Below are 23,943 nucleotides of genomic sequence, written 5' to 3' on the forward strand. Positions count from 1 at the left end.
AAGGAATAGGGCTCATATTTTATGAAATTTATCAAATACATTTATCAAAAATTTTCTCTAAGGCATTTGCATCTCCAAGAATCTGGCAATTGATATCAAATATCAATTAGAAATATCAAATCTTGTTGCACAAGTGTTAAACATCTTGGGAAGATGTTGGGTTGGAGTTTGGCACCCAAGGCTTTTCACCAGAAAATATAATGTATTTTTTATGATGAGGTCTGCATAAAGGACATTTTCATTTGAGGAAAAAATGCAAAACCAGTTTACACTGCTAAACAAAAGCAACATATAATTTTTCATTCTATGTTTTGGAATGAAAGAAGTGAGTAATACAGCATGTAAGGGTATTTCACAGTAATCTGAGGCTTTATCATTGTGCCTGCTTCAACAGACAAGGAGAATCACAAAGATTTCTTGTAACAACCATTGATGTTCCTTTTCTAGCTGTCTGTCTTGATAAGCTGAAAGTGCAACTACAGGAAGATACACAATGGATACGACATAGTATTAATAAAATTAATAAAAAGTATTAATAAAAAGTTTAAGGATTTATACAAGTTACCTAAAAGAGTCATCAGTCCTGAAGTACAATGACAATAAATATACAATTAAATACTCCATGAGCATATCCAGAGGGAGTACTGAAGAAGACCTGTTACCACAAAATGATCAAAATGAAGGGCCAATGTTAATGCCATGATATCTAACTAGTTCAGATTTTTAGAATTTTTACACTGATTGATTGGCAAAAATGAGGTATTCCTACCACATTTCACCAAGATAACTACAGCTACAGTTAAGCGAGAAATTTTTCCTGCCAAATCTGCTTTTGCCAGACATGCTGTATCTGACAGCAGTGTCTGACAATGGGTTTATAGTTTGGAGGACATGAATTTAAGCAATTTAAAATTATGTATGTGACTACCTATATGATAGTGAGTCCATATTAACTCTCAATCCAGAATAAAAAATGTTAAAACAATAAACCAGTACCCAGGTGGTTGGTCTGTCTGTCTTGGGTGATAGAGAAGATGAGGGATGCCAGCTACCGAGTCCTTATCATGTATTCTGGGCTCTTCCTAGGTTGGTGATGACATGCTGGTTTTGGAGGATGTGCTTTCCTGTACTCCTTAGGAAGGGAATGTAATTCCTATTCTTCCTCCATTGGTTATTAGGGCTTACTCAGTGTCTCTTGACTTCTGATCTGGGTATCCTGAGAAGCCGTACATAGATGCATTGAGATCCTGAAGATCTGCTGATATAGGTGTCATCAACACATGCCATTTTTCTGTTGTTCCTTCTGGTGCTTCTGCATTTCCATTCACTCTCCGCTCCTATCAGTCTTCATGGTTCTTTATAATTCCTTGCACAGATAATATAATCTCAAAATTATATCAATGAATCATGTGCTGACACTTCCTGACATTTTGCTAAACAAAACCAAAACACCTGCACAGTTAAAAAACAATGTCAGAGTCACTGAAGAACTGCAGGATGAGAAAGAGACAAAATTGGTTTTAAAAAAGTCCTGTCAGTATTCTAGGAGCTGCCACCACTTCCTGAAACAACACTGTTCATCTCTGTAATGAGAAACTACAGCCACCAACGACTGTTTCTCAGTAGGTTGCCCCATGGCTTATGCCAGAGTCGTTCTCAGCAGACGAATATGAGAGATGGACAAAGGTGTTTAGGAGACTGGGGAGGACTGGGAAATGTGCCAGAGAAGGCCACAGACAGGGACCAAGCACAGCAAATTGGTCATGGCTCAAACACGTATCTGGACGTGCCGCCCCCAAAAGCAGCCACGCTAAGGGGCTAAGGGACCAGCGATTCATTCATCCAAGAGCAACTCAAAGATTACATGAACACGGTTAGCATAGTATTTATTTGGCTGTTTCTTGGTGTATTTATAACGGCACAACATATTACTGCTATTTTTAATATTATTATTAATTGTCAGCAGGAAAAGGAAAAGATGCCACTGCCGATAGTGCTTTCAAAGACTGAGCTTCCCAGGCAGAAAGCCTGCGTGCAGCGCAGCAGAGCCCTCGAAGCTCCATACTGCCGACCAGAGCCAAGCACGGACTAAGCCTGACCCCTGGCAGGATCCCCAGCACTGCACAGCCACAAATGCAGGATGCTACAGGTTTCTTAGACAGTGCCTAGCTCTGGGACGTTCTTGGTCATGCCTGGAAGCTGATTACCAGACATCTAAGCCCTCTGCCACTAGTGCTGGGTCACGCTGAAGCATACCTCCACCCTGACATAGCACAGTCCCTGGCATCTCCTTGCCCCTGCGCTGCACGGGGCGAGGGGAGGCAAGACACCCACTCTACGAGATCCTCAGAAGCCACGTAAGACTTGATTGCACAGGCAAAAGGTTTGGGCTCAAGCAAAGCAGCTGACCTCTCCTGGGAGACCCAGTCATTTCTACCTGGAACACCAAACTGTACGTCTTTCCGTAGCTAAGGACACTTTGCCTTCCTAAGAAACAGAGCAGCTTGGCAGCCAGGATGCTCCTGTCTTACATGGAAAATGCAAGTTCAAGTCCCTACTTTAAATCAGGCCCAAGTAAAGATTTGAAGCTGAATTTTTTGGGCGCAAGGTGTTGCTCCATGAAGTACACTATTCTGTACGCACACTGGCATTTACACACCCGGTTCCTGGGCTGTGGCGAAAGCTACATCCAGCTGAAGCACAGCTCGAGCACAGCCAAAATCTGGGGCTATGCTGACATGGTGGAGACGCCTCCAGCTGCTGTGAGGATCCCATTTATGGAGCTGTCAGTTAACATCTCTCTTGAATGATTAATGGGCAGCTCGTTAACCATGGAGCAGTGTCAACTCACAGATGGTTCTTTACATGCCTGGTGGCAAGATTATAGACACTTATGGATTAAGAGACAGCCAGGTAGTACCAATGACAGTGGTGTTACATGGAGATACATATAGGACCTAAGTATGCTTGATGAATTTGACCTATATTTGCCAAGGTTATGGCTGCAGTGCTTTCAGGGTTTGATATTTTGAATTGTCTTCTGCTTTTCCATCAATAAATTGCTATTGTTATTGATAAAGCCATCAATACTTTAGTTAGATTCAGTTACTCATAATCAGATATCACAACTGAAACACCGCAAACAACACTCAGAGCTCAGTTCAGTAATTCATAGGAAGAGCAAGCATAAAGAAAAAAAAAAGGTGTCAAATTTCTTTAGATGATCACAGGGAGGATTAAAGGTCATCATAAGTTCAACTGCATCTAAAGGCTAAGTAATACGCTTTTCTGCAATACTGAGATCTTCAGGGAAGTATGATCGCTGCATCTTATCAGCTTGGAAATGTCAATTGGAGGAAGTGAACTAAACAAGTCAATGAGGTTCATTCTACTTTCAGAATTATCCTAAACTTAGAGCAGATACTTAGAAAACTATTAGAAAGAAAAATAATAATAAATACATTCCACTTGCAGGAATAAGTTATGGTTCTAGTATCAGCTAAGTGGGGGAACAGACTTTGCATTGAACTTCTTCAACACATTAACTTCATCAACACATTAGCCCAAAGCATTGATCTCTCTAGTAGTCATTCACTAGGGTTTGTAATGCGAACAGGTAGTAACACTCTTCCCACCTCAAACTGACATCAAGGGCTTTATCATTTGTCCTTCATGTAGACAGCAGGACAACTGGCACTCCACAGAGACATTATGAATAAAGCCAAACACCATAGGATTATTAAATAGTCCAGGTAACTTTCCTCGTCTTCCTAAGAGCAGTTTTTGCACACTATAACTTTCTACAAATATATTACTGTCACAATGACTTGCTGTTGAGATTTTTAGTCGAAGCAAAAAGAAAAAAGTGATCCTGTGCAAAATGAAGGACTACAGCGTGAAGAACTTTCAGTAATAGTTGCTGACCTTTCACTATAGAAAACTGTTAGAGCAGTGAAACTAGGAATGAGTATTTCTCAGTGGCTGCTAAGGGGTTATGCCACCTTTCATCTGTGTACTAATTCAAATCCCGTCTGGACCAGCATTCTTCTTTCAGCCATACTCAGCTGACAATTACCCTGCTAAAGTTAAATGATTGCCATCAGCTTGAGTGTGGAAAAAAATGTTAACTCTTAGCCTTCTTTTGTATTATCCAATATAATCCCACTTCTGTGGGACTTCCCAAGATAGCCTCAGCATCATAGCGCAAGGCACCTGGTCCAGTGGCATGAAAGTTACAGAACTGATCAGAAATCATTGCAACAAATTTAGATGGCCTCCATCTGGCTTTACATCTTAACACTCATCAAAACCAATCTTCTGCTTTCTTTCCCATAGTATGAAGAATACAACCACTATCTGTGGCTTGCAGTGTAATCTTCTACCCATACTTTCTGCCAGGCACGTAAATGTCAATAGACCTTGACATAGCTTTCTCTTTAAATCAAAATCTAACCTTTTCACTCTATACCTACTGTTAAAATACCAGTCCATGGTCCTGTCATCTCCCTCTCTGACCCATATAACCTTCTCCTTTATGGGCTCCCCATGACCTGCATAAAGCTTTCCTGAAGCACTGAAAATAATAAAAAGGCATGAAACAGAAGGACAATGTTTGTAAGGAAAGCAATGTCTAAACCAATCTGCGTATAGCTATTGTGTTCCAAAATACGCAGCCTAATGGATATATGCTTTCTAATTGCCTGCAATCATGGATAAATAAGAGGCTACATTACTACAGACTGGTGAAGAGAAAGTGTGACTTATTATCCCTATTTGGACTGCAAGTCATAAAAGAGTGAGAATAAATTTTGAATCGCTCAGTGCTTGACACTTCCAAAAGATGACAGACACTGGCAAAAGGAGTCCCCAGAGACTATGAATATGAGCAATTAGCACCACCTATTAAATATTTTGAAGATATTCTGCAATGGGAACAGATAGACAATGTGTTTATAATTTAGTCAAAAGCATTAGAATGCAGATGCTCAGACAAAATTGGTTTCAAACTTAGTAATCTCCTGTCACCCCTTTTTTAGTTTATTTTGCATATCCTCGGAAACATTACACGTTAGAATCCATTTTCAAATGGTCTTTAATGTAGATGCCTTTTCTACACATTTGCATGTAATTACAAAGTTTGTCTGAATGGTCATTGCCGTTTTGTGTGCAGAGGTGCGCGACGGTACATAACACTAAGGCACAAAACTCGGCTTCTATACACTGAAAATCCAACCTTAATACTTAGAAAAGTCTTATCAAAAAGCGGATGCCAGTTGCAAGAACTTACTGCCTTCTCCGTTTGCTGGGTTACATGTTTAAGGCTTTATCTGGCAGGGCCCTGAATGTGCTGCCCCTGACACCGTGAAGCAGTCAAGCATGTGGATAGATGTCAACCTCGTTGACTGCCCAGGTACCACATATACAGGGTAGCACATGATTAAGCGCTTCACAGGATGCCAGCCAAAACGTACAGACTGTCACACTGCTCAGACTAGGGGGAAGTGAAACATCTTAAATACTTCAGGAATATATGTGTACATATACATACATACATATGTTTACATACATATAAACACACATTTGAGTGTGTGTGGTTTATACATTTATATTATGGGCATTGGGTATTTTATCTAAGAAGTGACAAAGTTTGAGTCTTGCCCTGTTGATACTGATGAGTTCACAGCCACAGATGAAACAATTGCAGACCATATTTATAGACATATTTATAATACTTCCCTAATGCATAAAATGTGTAATTTTCCCTACTCCTGCTCTGGAGAAAGGACTGTGATTACACAAAACAGCAAATAGCCCTCTAAGTGAAGCAGCTTCTATCCCATTTGAATTTGAGCACTGGTAAAATAAAATGTTTTGTGATTTAAGATGCTACCACTAAATTTTGAAAATAGTGACATAAGTATATATCTATGTTGTATGTATCTTTACAGCTTCCCTCACAGTCACTTTTGTATCTCTGCTGGAACATAAGGCCAGTCAGCATGGAAAAGTGGAACTTTGTCACTGCAAAAGATATCTCCTAAGACATTCATGGGCTTTGTGGTTTTGGCAGGAAATTCCACACATCTTGACAGAGACAGTGCATTTTCACAAAAGGATTTTCCTTTTCTGTTTCCACAGAAATCTGTGGAAGGTACCACCAGCTACAATGGGAACAGAAGTGGCAAGAATAAGAAGGCACAGAATCCTTTCCTGACTTTGCTGTTGATCTTCCACAAGACTTTCAGGAATTCGTTTCATCTTTCCATGTCTTGATTATTCCAGCTGTAAAATGGGGATGACCATCCCTGCTGTCCTTCATAACATGCCATGAAATCCATGCATGAAAGCTAATATTTAAACATGACCCAAAATCCACTAAATCTATGAAAAAAATTTTTCAATAACTTTGGTGAGTGAGTTTGGATTGAGTGCTCTAATCTGGCTGTTGTTATTATTTTATTATCTATACATATATTATTACTAAACATACACATAAAATATATATAGCTTCTGATTTTCATGTGTCTTAGATTTTTATCACCATGGTCACTGGACCCATTAAGGTGAGATATGTCAGTTTTAATTACATATTGTAATGTAATACAGTTCTATTTACAACTATATTTCTCAGTTTATACATCATGAGTGATATTTCTCACTGCATGAATTTTCAGACTGGTAACAGAATAAATGCATTTTCCTTTAAAAGTTTGTGTAATCTGTGAAACACAAAGGCATTAAGCAGTTATATTTTTCTGAATCACAGTGTCTTTTGTAACAACAGCTGTGTATTTAGTTCAACAGTGAAACTCAAACTGTTTTGCTAATGAAAAGGGAGCCAAATAACCAAGTGCTGGAATGAATTGCAGGCTATTGAAAGCGGACAGTTGGCTCATTAAATGTGCCCCTCATGAATGATGTCCCTTCCCTTTAGACTGGCATTGAAATAATCCAGAAATACTTTGCATTCTACAAAGTATTTTTAGGGCCTTCTATGATCAAGATAAGATAAGATACAGGAAATACATTCCACAAATAAAATACAATTTGTTAGCTTGCAACAGCAGAAGTTTAGCGTTTACCAAACAAATGCATGTAGCTTTTAGGATAAGTGACTTTCAGCGTAATTATTTATAGGGTTTCTTGTGGGTTTACCACTACCGTTGGACTGTTGCACGTGCATCAGAAAATTTATGAAATTTTGGCAATATTGGGAAGAATGATTGCCCCTGTTTTTCAGATACAGGTGGAATCGTGGCCTCACTGAAGGCAATGGGAAAATTCCAATACATGTCAATGGGACAATACTTTAGATAGGGAACTCAAGCTCAGAAACACTAAATAAAGACGTCCAAGATGAATTGAAACATTTAATTAGTTCTCAATATCACCTGCAACTATGACTCTTCTTTTTCCTTTAAAGAGTTTAGTTTTATTCTCTTCTCTGATTGTCTTCAGCAAGTGTCACCCTCAGTTTCACTGTGTGGCTCAGATCTTTTTACTCTTTCCTGTTTTCCTTCCCAGGTTTTGTTCATTTTTAATTCTGTGTATAAATTTAATTGCTTCTTGCCTCAGATATGCTTCCATAAAAATCTATAGTTATCTAAACCTCTCTTTTTTTTGTGTGACAAGACTGTTCACTCTTCACATGTAACAGCCGAGCAGCCTGGTCCCTGACCAGGCTATTGACACTGGACCATGACAAAAGGGTTCTGAAAGATTTGAGTCAGACCAAAAACTTCCTTTAGAGCAAATCCTGAGCTGATGACTGAAATACTGAGCTGCCTTTTTAAGGAACTATTACAAGGACTACACGAAAGCGTGTTTTAACTAGCACCCCAGAACCACAGAGCATTCAATGAGAGTGTGGTAACTTTAACAGCTGTTAAGGGGTGTATAAATTACGCCAAAACCCCTCTACTCCTCAGATCAGTGTAGAATTTGGAGGGCACAGCAGCAGTGTAGGGACATACTGTTTGCCAACAGCGTCCTGGGCTGCATTGGGAAAAGCACTGCCAGCAGGTTGAGGGAGGTGATGATTCCCCTCTACTCAGCACTGGTGAGACACATCTGGAGTGCTGGGTCCAGTCCTTTGCTCCCCAGTACAAGATGGACACAGATATACTGGAACGAGTCCAGAAAAGGGCCACAAAGGTGATTAAAGGTCTGGAGCATCTGGCATATGAGAAGAAATTGAGAGAACTGGGATGGATTAGCTTGGAGAAGAGAAGGCTCAGGCAGGTTGTTAGCAATGCATATACGTATCTGATGGGAAGTTAAAGAAGACAGAGCCAGGTTCTTTTCACTGACGTCCAGTGACAGGACGAGAGGCAATGGGTTCAAACTGAAATAAAGAAAACTCCACTTAAACATATGAAAAAAATTTTTCACCATGAGGGTGATCAAACACTGACACAGATTGCCCAGAGAGAATGTGGAGTCTCCATCCTTGGAGCTATTCAAAACCTGACCAGACACAGCCCAGAGCAACCTGCTGTAGCTGACCCTCCTTTGAGCAGGAGGTTGGACTAGGTGAACTCCAGGGGTGCCTTCCAGCCTCCACGATTCTGTGACTCTTCTCCCCTAGGCAGTGAGTTTTGGCACGTAGCACAGCTCCTCCTTCTGAATTCTGCCCCTTCTTCTGCCAAAGATATACCACCTTCAGCCTGACACTAACCTCTTATTTTCCCAAATTATCTTCTAATTTCAGCAACCTTCCTTTTTGGGTACCAATCTTGAAAAAAAGTATATTTCAGGCATGCAAATGTACGGGACAATTTTTATAATACCAGTCTTCTCATTTATGACTAACACAGTCAGATTTAGATGGCTAGAACTCCATAAGTAGGCAAGCTTTATTTCTAACAATGGCTAAAGCTGGAAAAAAATAAAAAAGGCTATTGACATGTTCCTATAGATAAACAGGTATTCAAATATGGATTAGATCTAGATTTGAAACATATGATTATACAAGTTTATGATGTTTAAATCAATTTTTATTTTCATGAAAATTCTACTTATTACAACCACATGCACAGAAGTCAAGAAAATATCTGACAGCATAGCTTAGAAAAAAAAGACGTACTATACAAAACAATGTGTGGATGACAGCTGCGATTCCTCCTTTAAATCTCATTCTGTCATTCTTGTGTTGAATAGTATCTTCTTTTGTTTACCATTCAATACTGATGAAGGTGGCATCGCCAGGCCCTTTGAAGCTGAACTGCTTGTGCTGTATACATTTTCCTTGCTAATATTGTACTACAATTTATTTTTCTCAAAAAGAACCAGACAAACAACACACAATATTCAACCTACCTGGGGAAACACTGATGAATAATGTGAGAACATGTCAATAGTTTACGTTAGTACAATGACTGAAATCAAGAAGACTGGATTCAGACTTTACTCCCTCAAAGCTGGAGGGAGTTGGATGCATCGTTCCAGCTGATATCTATGTCTACTTTATTATGCTTCTACAAAAACCCCAGAAGCCTGCTCCTCATAATCCAGAAGAAGCATGACAGCGCTCGCAATAGTCGCAGGGAATCCCCAGATTTGCCATTATTGATGGGTAGCTCTCACTTCCCCTGCAGAGTTCAGCGGGGAAGTCAGTCAATGGGTGTTTAACTCTGGCTGGCTTCCTCTGCACTCACTCCTGCGGTTTCGCTGCTCCCGCCTCCTGCCAGCACCAACTCCAGAGGTTTTTTCTGCAGGGCTGGCAGCTGCCTCCATGCCTCTCTGCTCCAGCCAGCGCTGCACAGAGACATCTCTGAAGTGCTGGCAAGAGAACTCGAAGAGATTCCAGTGGACAGAGGAGATCCCCTGCCAGGCTAAAGGAGCAAAGGACTGAGGGAAAAGGAATCACTGGGCTATTTAATCCTTTATTTTCATGTCTGTATGAAGGACAGCAGGAGGCATGTGGTACCAGAGGAAAGAAATTTCCATCAAAAAGTGCCACAATTCTTTCTGTAAATCTTACCGTGTTCTCAGAAAGAAGTAACTTTTGCTTCTCAGAGGGATCAAAAGGAGTCTGCCAGGGGTGACAAAAGAAAGGTAGAAGTTAACCTCCTGACACGGCAATAGGATAAGCCAGTGTGAAGGAAGATTACTGCAAAGACCTTCTAGGACTGAAAAGAAAATTGTCTTTGGTTCAGCAAAAGAGGAAAGGTAACACCAGAGGATTAAGAAGTGAAGGAACACAGTAAAATAACAAACCAGAGAGGGGCCCCTTTGCAGCAGCACTTTGAATAAACAAAGCTGCAGGGGTCACAGGGAGAGACAAGAATAATTGTCAGGACATGACTTTAGGTCATACAGTCAAAAGAGAACTGTTAGGCCTAGGAGCTGCTGTGCTACATGCAGTAAGAACTCAACACCATCAAGTGGGAATAAGAAGAGAGGGAAGACAAAGAAAAACATGAGTTAAGGATGGCATTCAAAGCCGTATTTGTTGATAAGGGCAGCCAGGGACAATGTCTAGACAGTCAAGAGGAAAAAACACAGATGGAAGCCTAGCACGCTCTCAGCAGCAGAAAAGGAGGACTCAGCACTAAAGATTCAAGAAGCAGAAGTGAACAATCGGGAAAAGAGGGTTTTTTTTAAAGGAAGGGGTTTTTTTAAGTGTTTACTGAATGTGGGAAGAGGAATGAGAGTTTCAAAAGCAGTCCATCAGTCAAAGAGACAATGATGAAACACAGGCCTTCATGTCTGAAATGCTACCTAGAGATACCAACGTGAACAGCTCCAGTTGATGGAGGAAGGAATGAGCCATACTGAAGATGTAGGACGTAATTAGAGCAGTTTTGGACAGCACATTTGGAAAGGTTAGAGATGATAAGAATAAAACAGATGAAGTGATAGTTACAGGAACAGAATCCAACTGATGTTTTCATGACAGGGAAGGTCTGTGACTACCTACGTTTATTTGAGAGGAAATTTAAGGACTTGGACAAATAGAAGGCAAAAAAGAAGGCAGGGTGATAGGAAGGGAGGGGATAATGAGAGAGGAAGGAAGAGAAAAGATGAAGTCAACATTTGTGTGACAGCAGACTGAGAAGCAAACGTGGAAAAGGTTAATGATAGAAGTAATTCATGCTGTATTTTAACTTTGTTTTTTCTGCAGAAGCAAATGAGGTGGTTGCGGTAGAGTCTATTTTCTCAAAGAAAGAGAAGCACCCAGTGAAGTCCAAATAAAACAAGTCACCGTTTTTGTAGGAGAAAAACTGGATGTAGATCTGTGAGTGAAGAGATGAGGACATAGTGACAGACAGCTAAAATGGCAGATTAAGTATCACCAGCGAAAAGTAGCTCAAGGGTGAACGTGTTGATGTAGAAATGATAATCATTGCCCCATAGTCAATGTCTTATCAGTAATCAGAGTTAGCATTTCTCATTACAGCAGTACAACTAAAGTCCAAAAATTTATCAGAAAGCTTCTCAGATCAGTGTGGTCATACAATAAAAAAATGGCTCTCAAAAGAAGATGAACCACATAGGAGGGGAAAAAAAAAAACCCCGAATACCCCCTTCAGTGTGTAGCCTTGCTCTGCTGATTATCTCATAACTTTTTCCTCTCCAGAAAGTGCTCTTTATTTTCAATTTCCAGTCTCACGTATACCTCCTTAGCCTTGTGCTCAAAATTTACAAAGCTTTAGCTTGTCAGGTCTGGGAATTCTCCATCTTTCCTCTGAATATTAGTTACATAATAGCTTGAGCTAAGCAATCAAAGCGGTGATAGGTCAAAAGGAAGATTTGCCTGAGGTGATGCAGGAAGTTGATGGCAGAGCTTGAAGCTGAATACACATTTCTCTGCTATTCAGACAGCACAAAAACCACTAGAGCCTCCTTCACTGTTTAGATTTTCTTGGCTTTTTTTCAAAGCAGCACTGTTTCTGAAGCCAAAGCTACAAAATGCAATGGCATAGAAAGAGCTAATAAGCCAAAGAAATATCCCCAAATGGCACTGCTTTCTAGCTCTCAATGGCACTTCCATGATATTACTAATAAATTATATAACTTACAATCAATATTTTCCACATCCCTACTGTACTTCTCCGTGTCATTTCAACTGCCTGTGAATTTGTACAGATGTTAAGAGGAGAGAGATAGTAAGATGAGTATGTTAAGCCCAGTCTTCCCCTCCAATTTTACACTCCTCACCTTCAAAATACTTAAGTCCAAAGATGCCATAGCTCTTTGGTACTAACATTTCTAGTTATAAAAGATAGACTTGAAAGTCATTGTTCAACCCCCTCGCATCTGTTTTGCGACAACTATTGAAAATTTTAGTTGGTAAGTGGTGGCAACAGCAAACACAGCACTGAAATTTACAGGGATGATTTAAACCTTTTTTGACATTGCAGAACAGTGTAACATTTACCTGTCAACGGTGCAGGATGCAGTAAATAGGCCAAGCAAGTAACTAAGAGGGCCAGGACTCCAAGGCCCACTCTCTGAGATGACAGCAATGATTGAGATGACAGCAACGATTAAGATGACCTTACCTCCTTGCCACTCTTCAGGTTCTGTAGGGATTACGATTTATCTGTGATTCATTAAGGAATGGGCCAGACATTGTAGCATTACTCTCCTCCATGCCATGACAACTTTCTCAGAAATTTCAGGATTTTTCTCTGGTGAGTTTATCTGGCATCAGCTTCTTGAGAAAATGCTTTCAGAACTGAACATGAAGCATCAAGTATTTCAGATCTGAAAAACTGTGAATACGTGAATAAAAAGGATGCTTATGAGTTATACTGATACTTATTCTTATTTGTATTATCACAGAATCTAGGCACTGCTGCTTATAAAGAAGATGCTTTCATGCTACTTGGTATAAAGAGGGAGCAAAAAATATCCCCGGATGTTTATCATCTAAGAGAACTGGCAGCTGATGGACCCAGGCAGATGGGGAAAATTAATAAGGGCATTAATAAAAGAATAATGATCAGCACAATAGTAACATCCCACCTGAGAGTTACGAAGTTTCTGTAAGCATGAAGAATGGTTGCTCAAGGGCAATTACAGTGAAACTGTACGAGGCAGAAGCAAAGCTATATGTATGTTGAACAATCTATCCGGTTTCCAGTGCTCTTTAAGAAGGTCATCAGAAACTGTTTCTGTAAAGAGAAATGTTTACAGAAGTTGGTTTTTTGTACAAATCTAGGGAAACATCGTGAGAACATGGGTTCTCACTCATGAATTAATGCTTGACGTAATGGATTACAAATTCTAGGTTGATTTTGGCATTTGATTAGCAGTTTCTTCTGGTTATTTCTGCAAGCGTTCCAAAGACACACATACTTTGAACTTATAATAATTGCTTACAGGTCTTTTATCCAAACTTAAGCACACACATTTTCCACAGAAAAATAAAAACTGAGCTCTCACTAGGAGCTAGCTAGTATCCCCCTGCGGCATTTACAAGAAAGACATTTTAACCCTGCTCTGTGTAACAGAACAGTGTAACATGGTATTTCTACAAGCAGCTTTGTCCAAAGCAGAAATAAGGTAAAAATCGGGACAAGCTTGATTTCAGTTTTGGGGGTGATCTCAGGTACCTGGTAACACTTCTCTATGTCTTAGTTTTTTGTTTTACAAGGCACCACACTGCTCTCCACCCTATAAAACTGCTTTAACTGCTTTCCTCACAGTAGGAATCGGTTACGATGGCACTGACAAGTACTCGTTAGCACTGTTGCACGACAGCCTAAATCTAGAATGAAGCAGGCACTGCCTGTAGTCAAACTAAAGGTACGTTCTGCTATTTGTTTATTTTTAGAGAAAAGAGCAGACAACCAGCCCAAGTCGGTACATTTTTATGATTTTACTTCGGCAAGGCCGCAGCGCGTGCGTGCGGCCCCCGCTCTCTGCTGACCGAGGCTCACCGCGGCGCCGCACGGGCGCCACGGGCGCTGGCTGGAAGCCGCTGCCGGCAGCAGCCTGGCACCCCCAGGCCGGGGCTCGGGGGCCAGCCGGGGGTGCCGGGGCTCACTGGTGGCGCCCGGCCCCACCGCCCCCGGCGCTCTGCCCGCCCCCAGGCGGCTCCATCCCCCCGGGCCCAGGCCGGCCCGGCGGGCACCGCTCCCGGGGCCGCCGGCGGCCTCCGCAGGGGCCCGGTGCCGCCCCGTCCGCTGGCAGCGCCTGTGCCCCCGACCCGCCCACGGGAACCCAACCGGGCGCGGGCCGCTCGGCGGCGGTGCGTGCCGGGAGCGGGAGGCGGCCCGGCCGGGTCACGCCCGCCCCCGGCCGCGCCACCGCCTCTTCCTGTCATGGCCGCTGCCGGGCAGCGGGAGCGGGGCGAGGCGGCGCGGCGAGGCGGCCCCAGGAGCTGAGGGCCCCGCCGGGCGGCGCGGCGCGGCGCGGCGCGGGGACGTCCCCAGCCCGGAGCCGGCGGCAGGAGGTGACTGAGGGGCGCCGTGCGGGCAGGGCCTGCGCGGGGAGCTGCCCCGGGGAGCGGCCGTCCCGCCGCCAGCCCACCGGCGCGGGGATGGGACGGGGCGCGGGCGAGCGGGGGCCGCGCCGCCCCGCTTCGCGCCCCTTCCGGAGGAGGCGGGGGCCGGCCGGGGTGCGGGCCGGAGCCCCGTCACCGGCGCCGCCGCGGGGGCTGGCGAAAAAGCCGCTCGTTCGGGTGGCCCAGGCGGTACCTGGGCGCGGTGTTTTGCCGCGGGTACCCCGGCAGTGAGCCGTTCCTGCGGGAAAAACTGGTGCAGAGCCATCGTCCGGGTTGGTCCCGGCGTGCGCCTCAAAGGGACGGTTGCGAAGTTGGAGGAAACAGGAAGGGTATTTGTCCTGCAGGAAGGGTGCGCAGGGGGCACTTACCCGGGGAGGGGCGGACAGGTAAATTCGCATCCTCGCCCGTGTGCGACAGTCTCCCCGTGCACGGGGGTCCCGAGGATGCCCCTCACTAGACGGCGTGGGTAAGGGGTGTGCGGCAGCCACCCAGTCCTAAACACCCAGTGAAAAAGGCCCACGTAGCACAGCATGAAGCAAGCAGGCACTGGTGGCTGCAGGCAGGAGAGCCTCTTCTGACTTTACCTCATGGTAAGACTCCAAAAGATTAGTTTCCACAGAGTTGCATAACAAGATAGCAAACCCACCGTGGCTATCTCATGATAGTAAGTCATTTACTTTTGTAATTGTGAAGATAAAACCTAAATGTCCTGAATCCCACACAGATCTTTATAACACATCGATCGTGTCGGTTGGCTTTTGGCAAGACAATTCCGGGAGGGAGAAAGGGAAATCCTGTCACGTTCCTTTTGTTTTCCTTGTAGATACCGCTGAAGTACCTGCTTTCCATCACTTTTGTCTTTTAACTTCCCCTTGGGGTCAGCTGGTCGTCAGCATGCCTTCTACCGAAAACACCTCAAAACTTTTCCTGGTCCTCATTTCATTGCTGCTGGTGCTGCCAGTAGTTGAAGCCTTAGACGCAGGAGATACCATCGCCTTCCTACTAGGCCTCGCCGTCAGTGTCATCGGGTTCTGTGCCTGCCTTGGCTTATACGCAAGGAAAAGGAATGGGCAGCAATGATTTCAAGAAGATGCTCAGATAAAGTGAATTTCCAAACACAGCTTGGGGTTGAGATCTGGGATGTGAGACTGAGCTTCAGTTCTAGATAACTTTCAAAAACCATGTAGTAGGTATTTCTGCAAACCCCTCTTACTGTGCAATACAACAGAATCAAGACTGTACCCAGTGAAAGGGATTTGTAGGATCTGTCCTCGTGACAGTAAGATGATTTTATATTGCTTGTGATTAAATACTGCCTTAGAGAAGGGTAAGAACTTTTTGAATGGGGAAGGAAAACCATAGGGTGGTTCACAGTAAATGTTTATAAATAGAACATGTGGGGGAGACCATCAACAAGTTCCACAATTTTGGTTTCAACAGTTAATCAGGAGGAAGCAGTTATTAATCTTACAGTCAGGATGACAGAGCTTTGGAAGTACTCCTAACTAGATAGCTAGCGAGCAGAGTGCTTTGACTTATGTGCACGTGCTCACATTCTTTGTAATGGCAGTTAACACCTAACAGCTCACTTCTGCTGTCACAGAGGTGAGACTTCAGAGAACTAAGAAAACACAGAAAACTTTTTTTTCTTATGTATTTTTATTTTAGAATGTGCCTCTCCTGTGTTCTTGTTCCCAAGTAGATACTCTTAAGAATGGGACCACTATTTTTCTTTAACATGTGTTTCACAGAAAAGGTTGTAAGGCTGCGTAAATCAGATTAGGGGTATGTTTTTTGTCTCTCGTTTACTTTTTGTAGTCAGCTTTCCTTTAGGCACACCAGGTTTAAGGCTTATTTCATGTGGTGTTTGTATCTTTTTTCCCCAAAACTGAAGACTTACCTGTTTTAATGAGGAATTATGTGTAGCATTTCTGCATTAGGGGGTTATTAGAATTATAACAAGTTGTGCACGTGTTTCTTTTGCAATATGGAAAGAACATGTTTTGTTAAAATCCTGGTTTTAGTCAACAAGTCCATTGTTCTCGAGAGTCTTCCTCGTGACAAACTTATGTTGCTAGCTAAACATTTAGGCTTCTTACCTAACTGATGCATATGAGTTCCACAGAAGATTAGGACCAAAACCAAAGTAAAAAATCCTGATGCAAAATGGGAGATGTAAATAGTTTTATTCTATTCATGCTCAGTCAGATTGTATGGTATCTGGCTGAAAGACTCTACTCAGTAGCATATTCAGGACCTGTTTCTTTCTTTAAGTACCAAAGGTGAAATGGCACAGCCAAGAATGTCTACCGCAAGTCCCTCTGGCTTGTTAAGGTGTTCTAGCTGTCCACTTGAGACAAGGAGCACAATCTGTAACAGCAGCAGAATAAGGAGCGTAGGAAGGTGAGCTCTCCACAGTTCATGGAATTTCCTTCTGAACTTGTGCTGTGGACACTGCCACTCTTGCTAGAAATCTTGGCTTTTATCTTTCAGAGCTGGGGAAAAAGGTTAAATGTGATGCAGAGCTATATATTTTGATACTATGCCTCCCCTTCCTCTGTAAGTGTCTCTGTTCAGTAGAGCACAAAGCAATGGCTAGAAGAGTTGTCAGGCAGGTCTTACATAAGTAATTGGATGGGCAGATCATGTTCTCCAAATTCTAAGATTTCTGTATGCCATTTGTGGCTGGTTTGACTTCTCTCTCCAACCTCTGAGGAGACAGAAGCCCTGGTTATTTCAGTCTTGCAATTTATGTCCCTCTCTCATGGTTGATAGAGGGAGGGAAGAAGGTAAAACGAAAGCTTCCAAAATTGTGTAGGGTTGAAACCATAGGACTCAACCCAGCAAGCTACAAGAATGTAGGTTTCTGCTCTCAAGTTACAGGAGTATAATAACAGTCACAAAGTTACTCTGATGAGATGCAAGTCTTGCCAGGTTCTTCAACCCATTTTGTGGCTTCCAAAAGACAGAAAGGGACATGGTGCACAGTTACTGTGTACAAATGAAATTTACAGTCCTAAGAGGAGCTTCAGACAGTAGTGTCACCTTTGAAAGCTGCCTAGCAGCAGTAAATGATCCTGTATGCGATTATTCAACTGGGTGGATGCAAGCACACATCAAGTGTGATCCTCCGTGTTCCAGCTTGGCTAAACCATTACCCTTAAAAAAAAAAAAAAAAAAAAAAAAAAAAAAAAAAAAAAAAAAAAAAAACACAAAATCACCACTTAACTCACTTTATATTTCCCAAAATTAGAGAATTTTGCCAATTTTTCAGTAGAATATTAAATATTGTTCTTTCAATAGAATAAATTTTATCACAAGCAGCTTTTCACAGACTCCTTTATCTTTGCTTTGGAAAAGATCACTGGCAATAGTTTCACAGAATTGTGCAACAGTTTCACTGCAGAAGAACAAAATTTTGCAGAGTAATTAGCGTCAGGCAGTAACAGAACTGTGTTCTTTGCCCAAAGTTGTATGTACTTCATTGAAGGGTGTTTGCACAGCGTGATGGCTTTGTTTCCTGGATTCTGACAGAAGCTTTATTGTTAAAGACTTGCATTTGTTGATGGCTTGAGTGTAAAATTGGATATCCCTGTTTTTCTTCTGTCTTAATAAACTTTCACGTATGATTTGTCATCAGCTTAATGAAGTAGTTCTTATGAAAAGGAAAATCGGGATGACAGAAATGACTGAAACTGCTGAAAGTCCTTCTATTAAATACTATTTTCTTATATACTTTTGCTTATAGAATCACAGAATCATTAAGGTTGGAAAAGACTTCTAAGATCATGGAGTCCAACCATCAACCCAACACCACATGCCCACTACACCATGTCCCTAAGCACCTCATCTACACATCTTTTAAATACCTCCAGGGATGGTGACTCAACCACTTCCCTGGGCAGCCTGTTCCAAGGCCTGACCGCTCTTTCAGTAAAGAAATTTCTCCTAATGTCCAATCTGAACCTCCCTTGGCGCAACTTGAGGCCATTTCCTCTCGTCCTATCGCTAGTTACGTGGGAGAAGAGACCAACACCCACCTCACTACAACCTCCTTTCAGGTAGTTGTAGAGCGCGATGAGGTCTCCCCTCAGCCTCCTCTTCTCCAGGCTAAACAGTCCCAGTTCCCTCAGCCACTCCTCATAAGACTTGTGCTCCAGACCAAGGTTATGTTAGGTGGCTTTACAAACTAATGTGGCGTAAGGTATGTTTTCAGTTGAACTTTTGTACAGTGAGCATACTTGTCTTGGTCCTATTACTTGTTTATCTTGTTTCAATATCAGTTACTTTAGAGCACTTCAAGGGGGCTGGTCCCCTTGCTTTGAAGCTGGTAGCTTGCAGTTGTGAAGAAGCCGGTTTCTCTGGTACAAGGGAAACTTGAATTATTTATTTTTCCTTTTGACTATGAATTTTCAACATTAGTATTATGTAGTTGCCTTTATACCAGAAAAGCCATTTATGGCAGTTTTCTAGCTGGAGACCCAAGGATATAAAGGACCATTCTCTTTTTTTCTAAAGAAAAATTATGTTCTAGTGCTTTATAGTTATTTGAATGATACATTTTTTATTTAGACTTCCAAAGAGCTTGTTTTATCCCAGCATTTTATGAAAACAGGGTTCTAGCTCTTTTGGGACTTCAGCTAGTGCACAAAGCAGTTCACTTTGTGCACTAAACTAATACCATTAGTGGCTGTCTTCAGAGCAGAAAGCAAAAACAGCCTGACAATGCCCATGTCTTAACAAATACAACCTACCCTCTAGTGCAAGAAAGCTGCAAGTCAGGAACAACTAGCTTTTGACTGCTATGATTTCCATCTGCTTTAACAATAGCGTAGCTCAAAACCAGCCATCCTATGAACATTTAACAGTGTACAGTCCCTTTGTGAATGGACAGAAGTCCTTTGCTTCTCACGGTGTACCTTCAAGTGCTGCACGCCAGCTAGGCGTTACCATTCTGGTGGGTACAGCAGTACCTGGGACTGGAATACAAACCCTTCACCCAGTTCCTAATGCACTTGCTACTCTGGGTGTATGAAAACTGATAAACCACTGCTGAGAACCCTTTCTCCCACTCAAATAAATCCTGCTGCTGGTGGTGATGCTGCTTAAATACTGTCATGAGTCTTGGCAATTTTATGGGATCTTCCATCTGAGAACCCTTATATGCTTACAGGCATTAATGTTTGCATCCCTAATGTATTCTTTGATGAGTGGGACAAGTGGAAGGAGAGTCAGTGACTTGTGGTGGTGTCACAGGAAGTAGGTGGTATCTCCAGGATGCTTGCTGAGATTTCTGGAGCGTGTTGGGCTTGTGGTTCTCAGCCACCATGCCCCTGCCATGGGAGCTGTCCCCGGACTAGCCCAGAGACTCTTTGTGTACTGATTCGACACAGCCTGAAGCCCGTGTTCCTCTTTGCACAAAGCTGTTTACATAAGTTTTGTGAGAGGGAGTAGGGAGCTGAGTTCACCATTTATAGTAAGATAAAACATGACTAAATGGACGAACTGTAAGAGGTCTGTTACCATGGTAAATGCTCTAATTATTATACTACAAAAGTAACCTTTCCGTTCATTTTTACATCTGATGAAAGGTTTGGCAGATCTAAACTGATGTAATGACAAGAGATTGTTAGGAGTGGTGGGAAGGAGGACTTGGATCTGGTTGTCCTCCTGGTTTACACTTGAACAAATTGTTAGCAAATGATCTGAAGTCAACAGAAAGTGCGGGTTGTTCACCAGATTAGAAAAATAAGACCACTAATTCAGAACCAAATGCAGCAAAACATGTCGGGCAAGATTTGATGTGACTAAAGATACACAGGACCCAAAACACTTAATTCCTGCTGAAATCAATCTTCAAAACTTTTAAGGGACAAGTTTTTAATACATTAGATACTGACCACACTGCTAAGTGTTGTTAAAGAATATAACCAGTTTTGAAATTATGAAAATTTTTGGTTCACATGAATACGCAGTAGCACCTAAATACTACATTTCCAATATTCAGAAAGCAAGCTTTCCAGCAAGCAAGCTGGATTTTACATACCAAGCTACGGTATGGTAAATACCATAAAAGCACATCTACTTTGAACTAAAAATAAAAGAGCAATAAAATTATAAAGATATTCAAAACATTTCCGGATGTTGTACTGGTCTCCTCAGCTCAGTTTCTCTGTAATGAAATTTGAAAATACGTGGGAGGCTCTGTCACGTTAAGGTGCAGGCACACTAGACAGTCAGCATAGCCTTTTGTTTCTGATCATTCATCTGATGAGATCAGAACAGAGATTTTCATGAGAAAAACAAAACAAAATGTCCCTTTAGAGTGCTAAGCAAAGAGATCCTATAAGCTCTCAGTGTAAGTGAAGGTCTGAAAGCGGAGCGGCCTCCGGCAGACCTAGGAAAGAATTGTGTCCCCAGACACGCTCTTGTAGAAAACTAGAGCTTGCTGCTGGTTTGGGTTAAAGTTTGTGTTCTGTTTGAGCCTTCCTGTATCGGCTGTATTCCTCCTGACTAGTCTTTGTCCTGGAAATTTTAATTGGAACCAACACTACCAGCAGCTTTCCCAGCTGCGGTTCATTCAAGGCTCTAAAATCTGTGCGCGCATCTTCATACTGCTACTGTCCACTTTGCAAGTATAAAAGCATGAAAATTACGTTCTCTTCATGAATGGAGTCAAAATGCTGCAGAGTAACACAGTTCTGTAAAACATAATAGAGAAGGGTCTGTCTTTTTCCTCTGTTCTTCTGTTTGTGCAGCTCTTTGCACACATTGTGATGATACTAATAATAAACAATAGAACTGCATGTCCCTTCACTACCCTTTCACAGAAAAGCAGCAGTTCTAAAACATGACCAATTTTAATCTTGGCACAATTAAAATGAAGAAAATTGTCACTTTTACCAAAATATGTTGACTTTCCATTTCATGAATTACCTGTGAAATGAGAATGTCTTTAATTAATTCTAGAACTGTTCAAGGACATTTTTTGCCAACCTTTTTCTGAACTCAGACGGCTATGGAAATTACATGGTCAATACCTGCACTTATTTCTCAAACTTTAACTTAACATGATTGTTCATAAATCACATAGTAGCAGTTTTAAACTTTTATTTATTTGAATTTATTTAAACTTTTTTTTATTTGAATCTATTCAAATGATCTGGAGGATTAGCAGAAGCCATGTTCACTCATTTTTCTTTGAAAGCAAATATTTATTTCAGAGTCTGCATGAATAGCAAGGAACAATCATGCCTTTTTAAAATTTGATCTTTTCAGAAAGGTCATTTGTGGTCAACTTCCAAAAGTCTATCTCGGATGTGGAGACAGCGTATCATCTATAGAGTCTATAGACTATAGTCTATATCTACTAAAAAAAAAAAGTCCTTTTTCATAAAAAGTAATATCACAATGGGCCTTACCTAAGTCACTTTTCATCTCTTCATAGAAATTAAAGATGTTGATCAGGTATCTGGAGCAGTTGCCAACGAGAAACCAGTACTCAGCAATAAATGTAACACAGTCGTGTTTTTCATTCTATTGTATTTGCAGAAAGAAAACATAAATCCCAGAAACTATTATACATTAAAAATGGGGGAAAAGTGCTTTTTCAAGAACAAGTCAGTGTTATCTAGTAGTAATTATGGTCCTGGTGAAAATCTCAGTGAAGTCAGCTCAAAAAATTTCATTGTCCTAAAATGAAATGAAGCTCTCCTAAAGGGGTGATCAAACTGTATCTTTTGAACCCCATACAACTTTGCAATGACCATCTCCTATGCCAGGGTTATGGCAGCAGGCTGTCCTGATGCAAGGGATGCTGGATAACCGCAAATCCTGCCTGGGAAGTGACAGATAGGTGGATCTGCCCGGGTGCCAAATGCATGCCCAGGCCACTGCTACCCTCTCGCTCCATGGAGCCATCTCCTGCTGTAAACAGATAGGGGATCAGGTATTTGTTTAGACATTCAGGAATAGCTGTGTGGCTTATATACCTTTAACCTTCTTCCATGCCAGATTTCACATTTCAAAATTTGGTATTGTATGTTACACTTTATTTTTAAAAACCCTGTATATAATCTTTCAAAATACGGAATGTGCGTGGGCTGGGGTGAGTGCTTGCATTTGAGAGAAATAGGAAAGCAGAGGTCACTCTGTCAGCTAAAAGGATATTTCTGAATTGTCCATCCACAAAAGGGGAAAAAAGAAATCATCTTTGGGACGAGACCAAGCCAGGAAATGTACGAGGTGACCTCCAGAGGTCCTTTCCAACCTAATTTACTGTATGATTCTATGAAATCCTAGATGTAAATGGGATGCATAAACAGCAGCTCAATTCACTCGTATCTTTATGGCAAACAAGGATATATTTGTGGTGAACAAATCTAATCACAGTGTGAGCCCATAGGGAACCTGACTGCAAAAGCTGTGAGGCTGTTCAGTCATCATGTAAGACCACAGGGAAACCAGATGTACCAGGATTCTCCCACTGCGTCTAGTGAAACTCAATCCCTGAGGCATTAAAAGGTTATGGAAAAAAGGGAGCAAATACAGCATATGCACAGTAATCCTCTTTTCAGAGTGGGATTTTTAGAGATGGGTTTATGGGGCTAGTACTGTACTCCAAATGGAATTCAAGAGCTTCAGTGCAATGCCCCAAATGCAAATTACCTCAACTCCTGCCCAAGTCAACGTTTTGAAAATATTAAGATTTGACAGCCTGAATAAAAGACTCTGTTGCACATGGAGTTCCCATTGGCATCAGTGGGAGTTTAGGACAAGGTCAAAAGCAAAATACAGGTTTGGATGCAGGAGCTACGTCGATAGGATGGAGGGGTCCCTGTCATTGGACTAGCAGTGCACCTTGCACCAGATGGTGCTCATGGGGAACTGCAGCCACATTAGGCTCCATCCCCATCTCCTTCCTTAGGAAAATATTAGCTGAATTATTTACTGTGATAACTGAATGCCAAATTTTCATCTGGTTAAAAAACAGCCTGAAGTTGCTGAAATCAGTGCAGTCATCCTGATTTAAATTCATTTTGAAATCACAAGAGGCTTCATTCTGACCTTGCACCAGCCCTTACACTTCGGTGTTATGCAGTAGAATTATTCTTGATTTCCATTTATGTGAAAATCTAAATTGGTTCTTAAAATAGATGCTGTCTTTTTTTTTTTCTCTCAGCCCGCTACCAGTAAATTATTTGACCTACATCTTAATAAATATTAGAATAAAATATTCTCCCCACTCTTATTCCACAAATACATTTCAGAACTTGTATATTCAACTTAGACTCCATTGTTTCTTGCCCCCCAAGATTTATCAACCAAGGCAAAGGGAAATCCACAAGACAGCCCACTCTCAAGGACACCATACTGATATAAAGTGCCTCTTCACACACTTTTAATGTATGTGTGCTGTACATGTCTGATGTACATCAGCTTACCTGTCTTGTTGTTTTTATCATTTCAGTAATAAGAGTAATCTGTTT

General features: G+C 41.8%; 1 protein-coding gene across 1 annotated transcript; it reads left to right on the forward strand.

Annotated features, from left to right (window-relative positions):
* Positions 1-14,296: 14,296 nt before the first annotated feature.
* SMIM30 (small integral membrane protein 30) lies at positions 14,297-17,672 on the forward strand. Its single transcript, XM_075147512.1, has 2 exons — positions 14,297-14,404; positions 15,279-17,672. The coding sequence occupies exon 2, from the start codon at positions 15,350-15,352 to the stop codon at positions 15,533-15,535; it is 186 nt and encodes a 61-aa protein (XP_075003613.1). The 5' UTR covers positions 14,297-14,404; positions 15,279-15,349; the 3' UTR covers positions 15,536-17,672.
* Positions 17,673-23,943: the final 6,271 nt, after the last annotated feature.

The sequence above is a fragment of the Calonectris borealis genome, chromosome 1 (genome assembly GCF_964195595.1).
Source record: "Calonectris borealis chromosome 1, bCalBor7.hap1.2, whole genome shotgun sequence".
Taxonomy (NCBI): domain Eukaryota; kingdom Metazoa; phylum Chordata; class Aves; order Procellariiformes; family Procellariidae; genus Calonectris; species Calonectris borealis.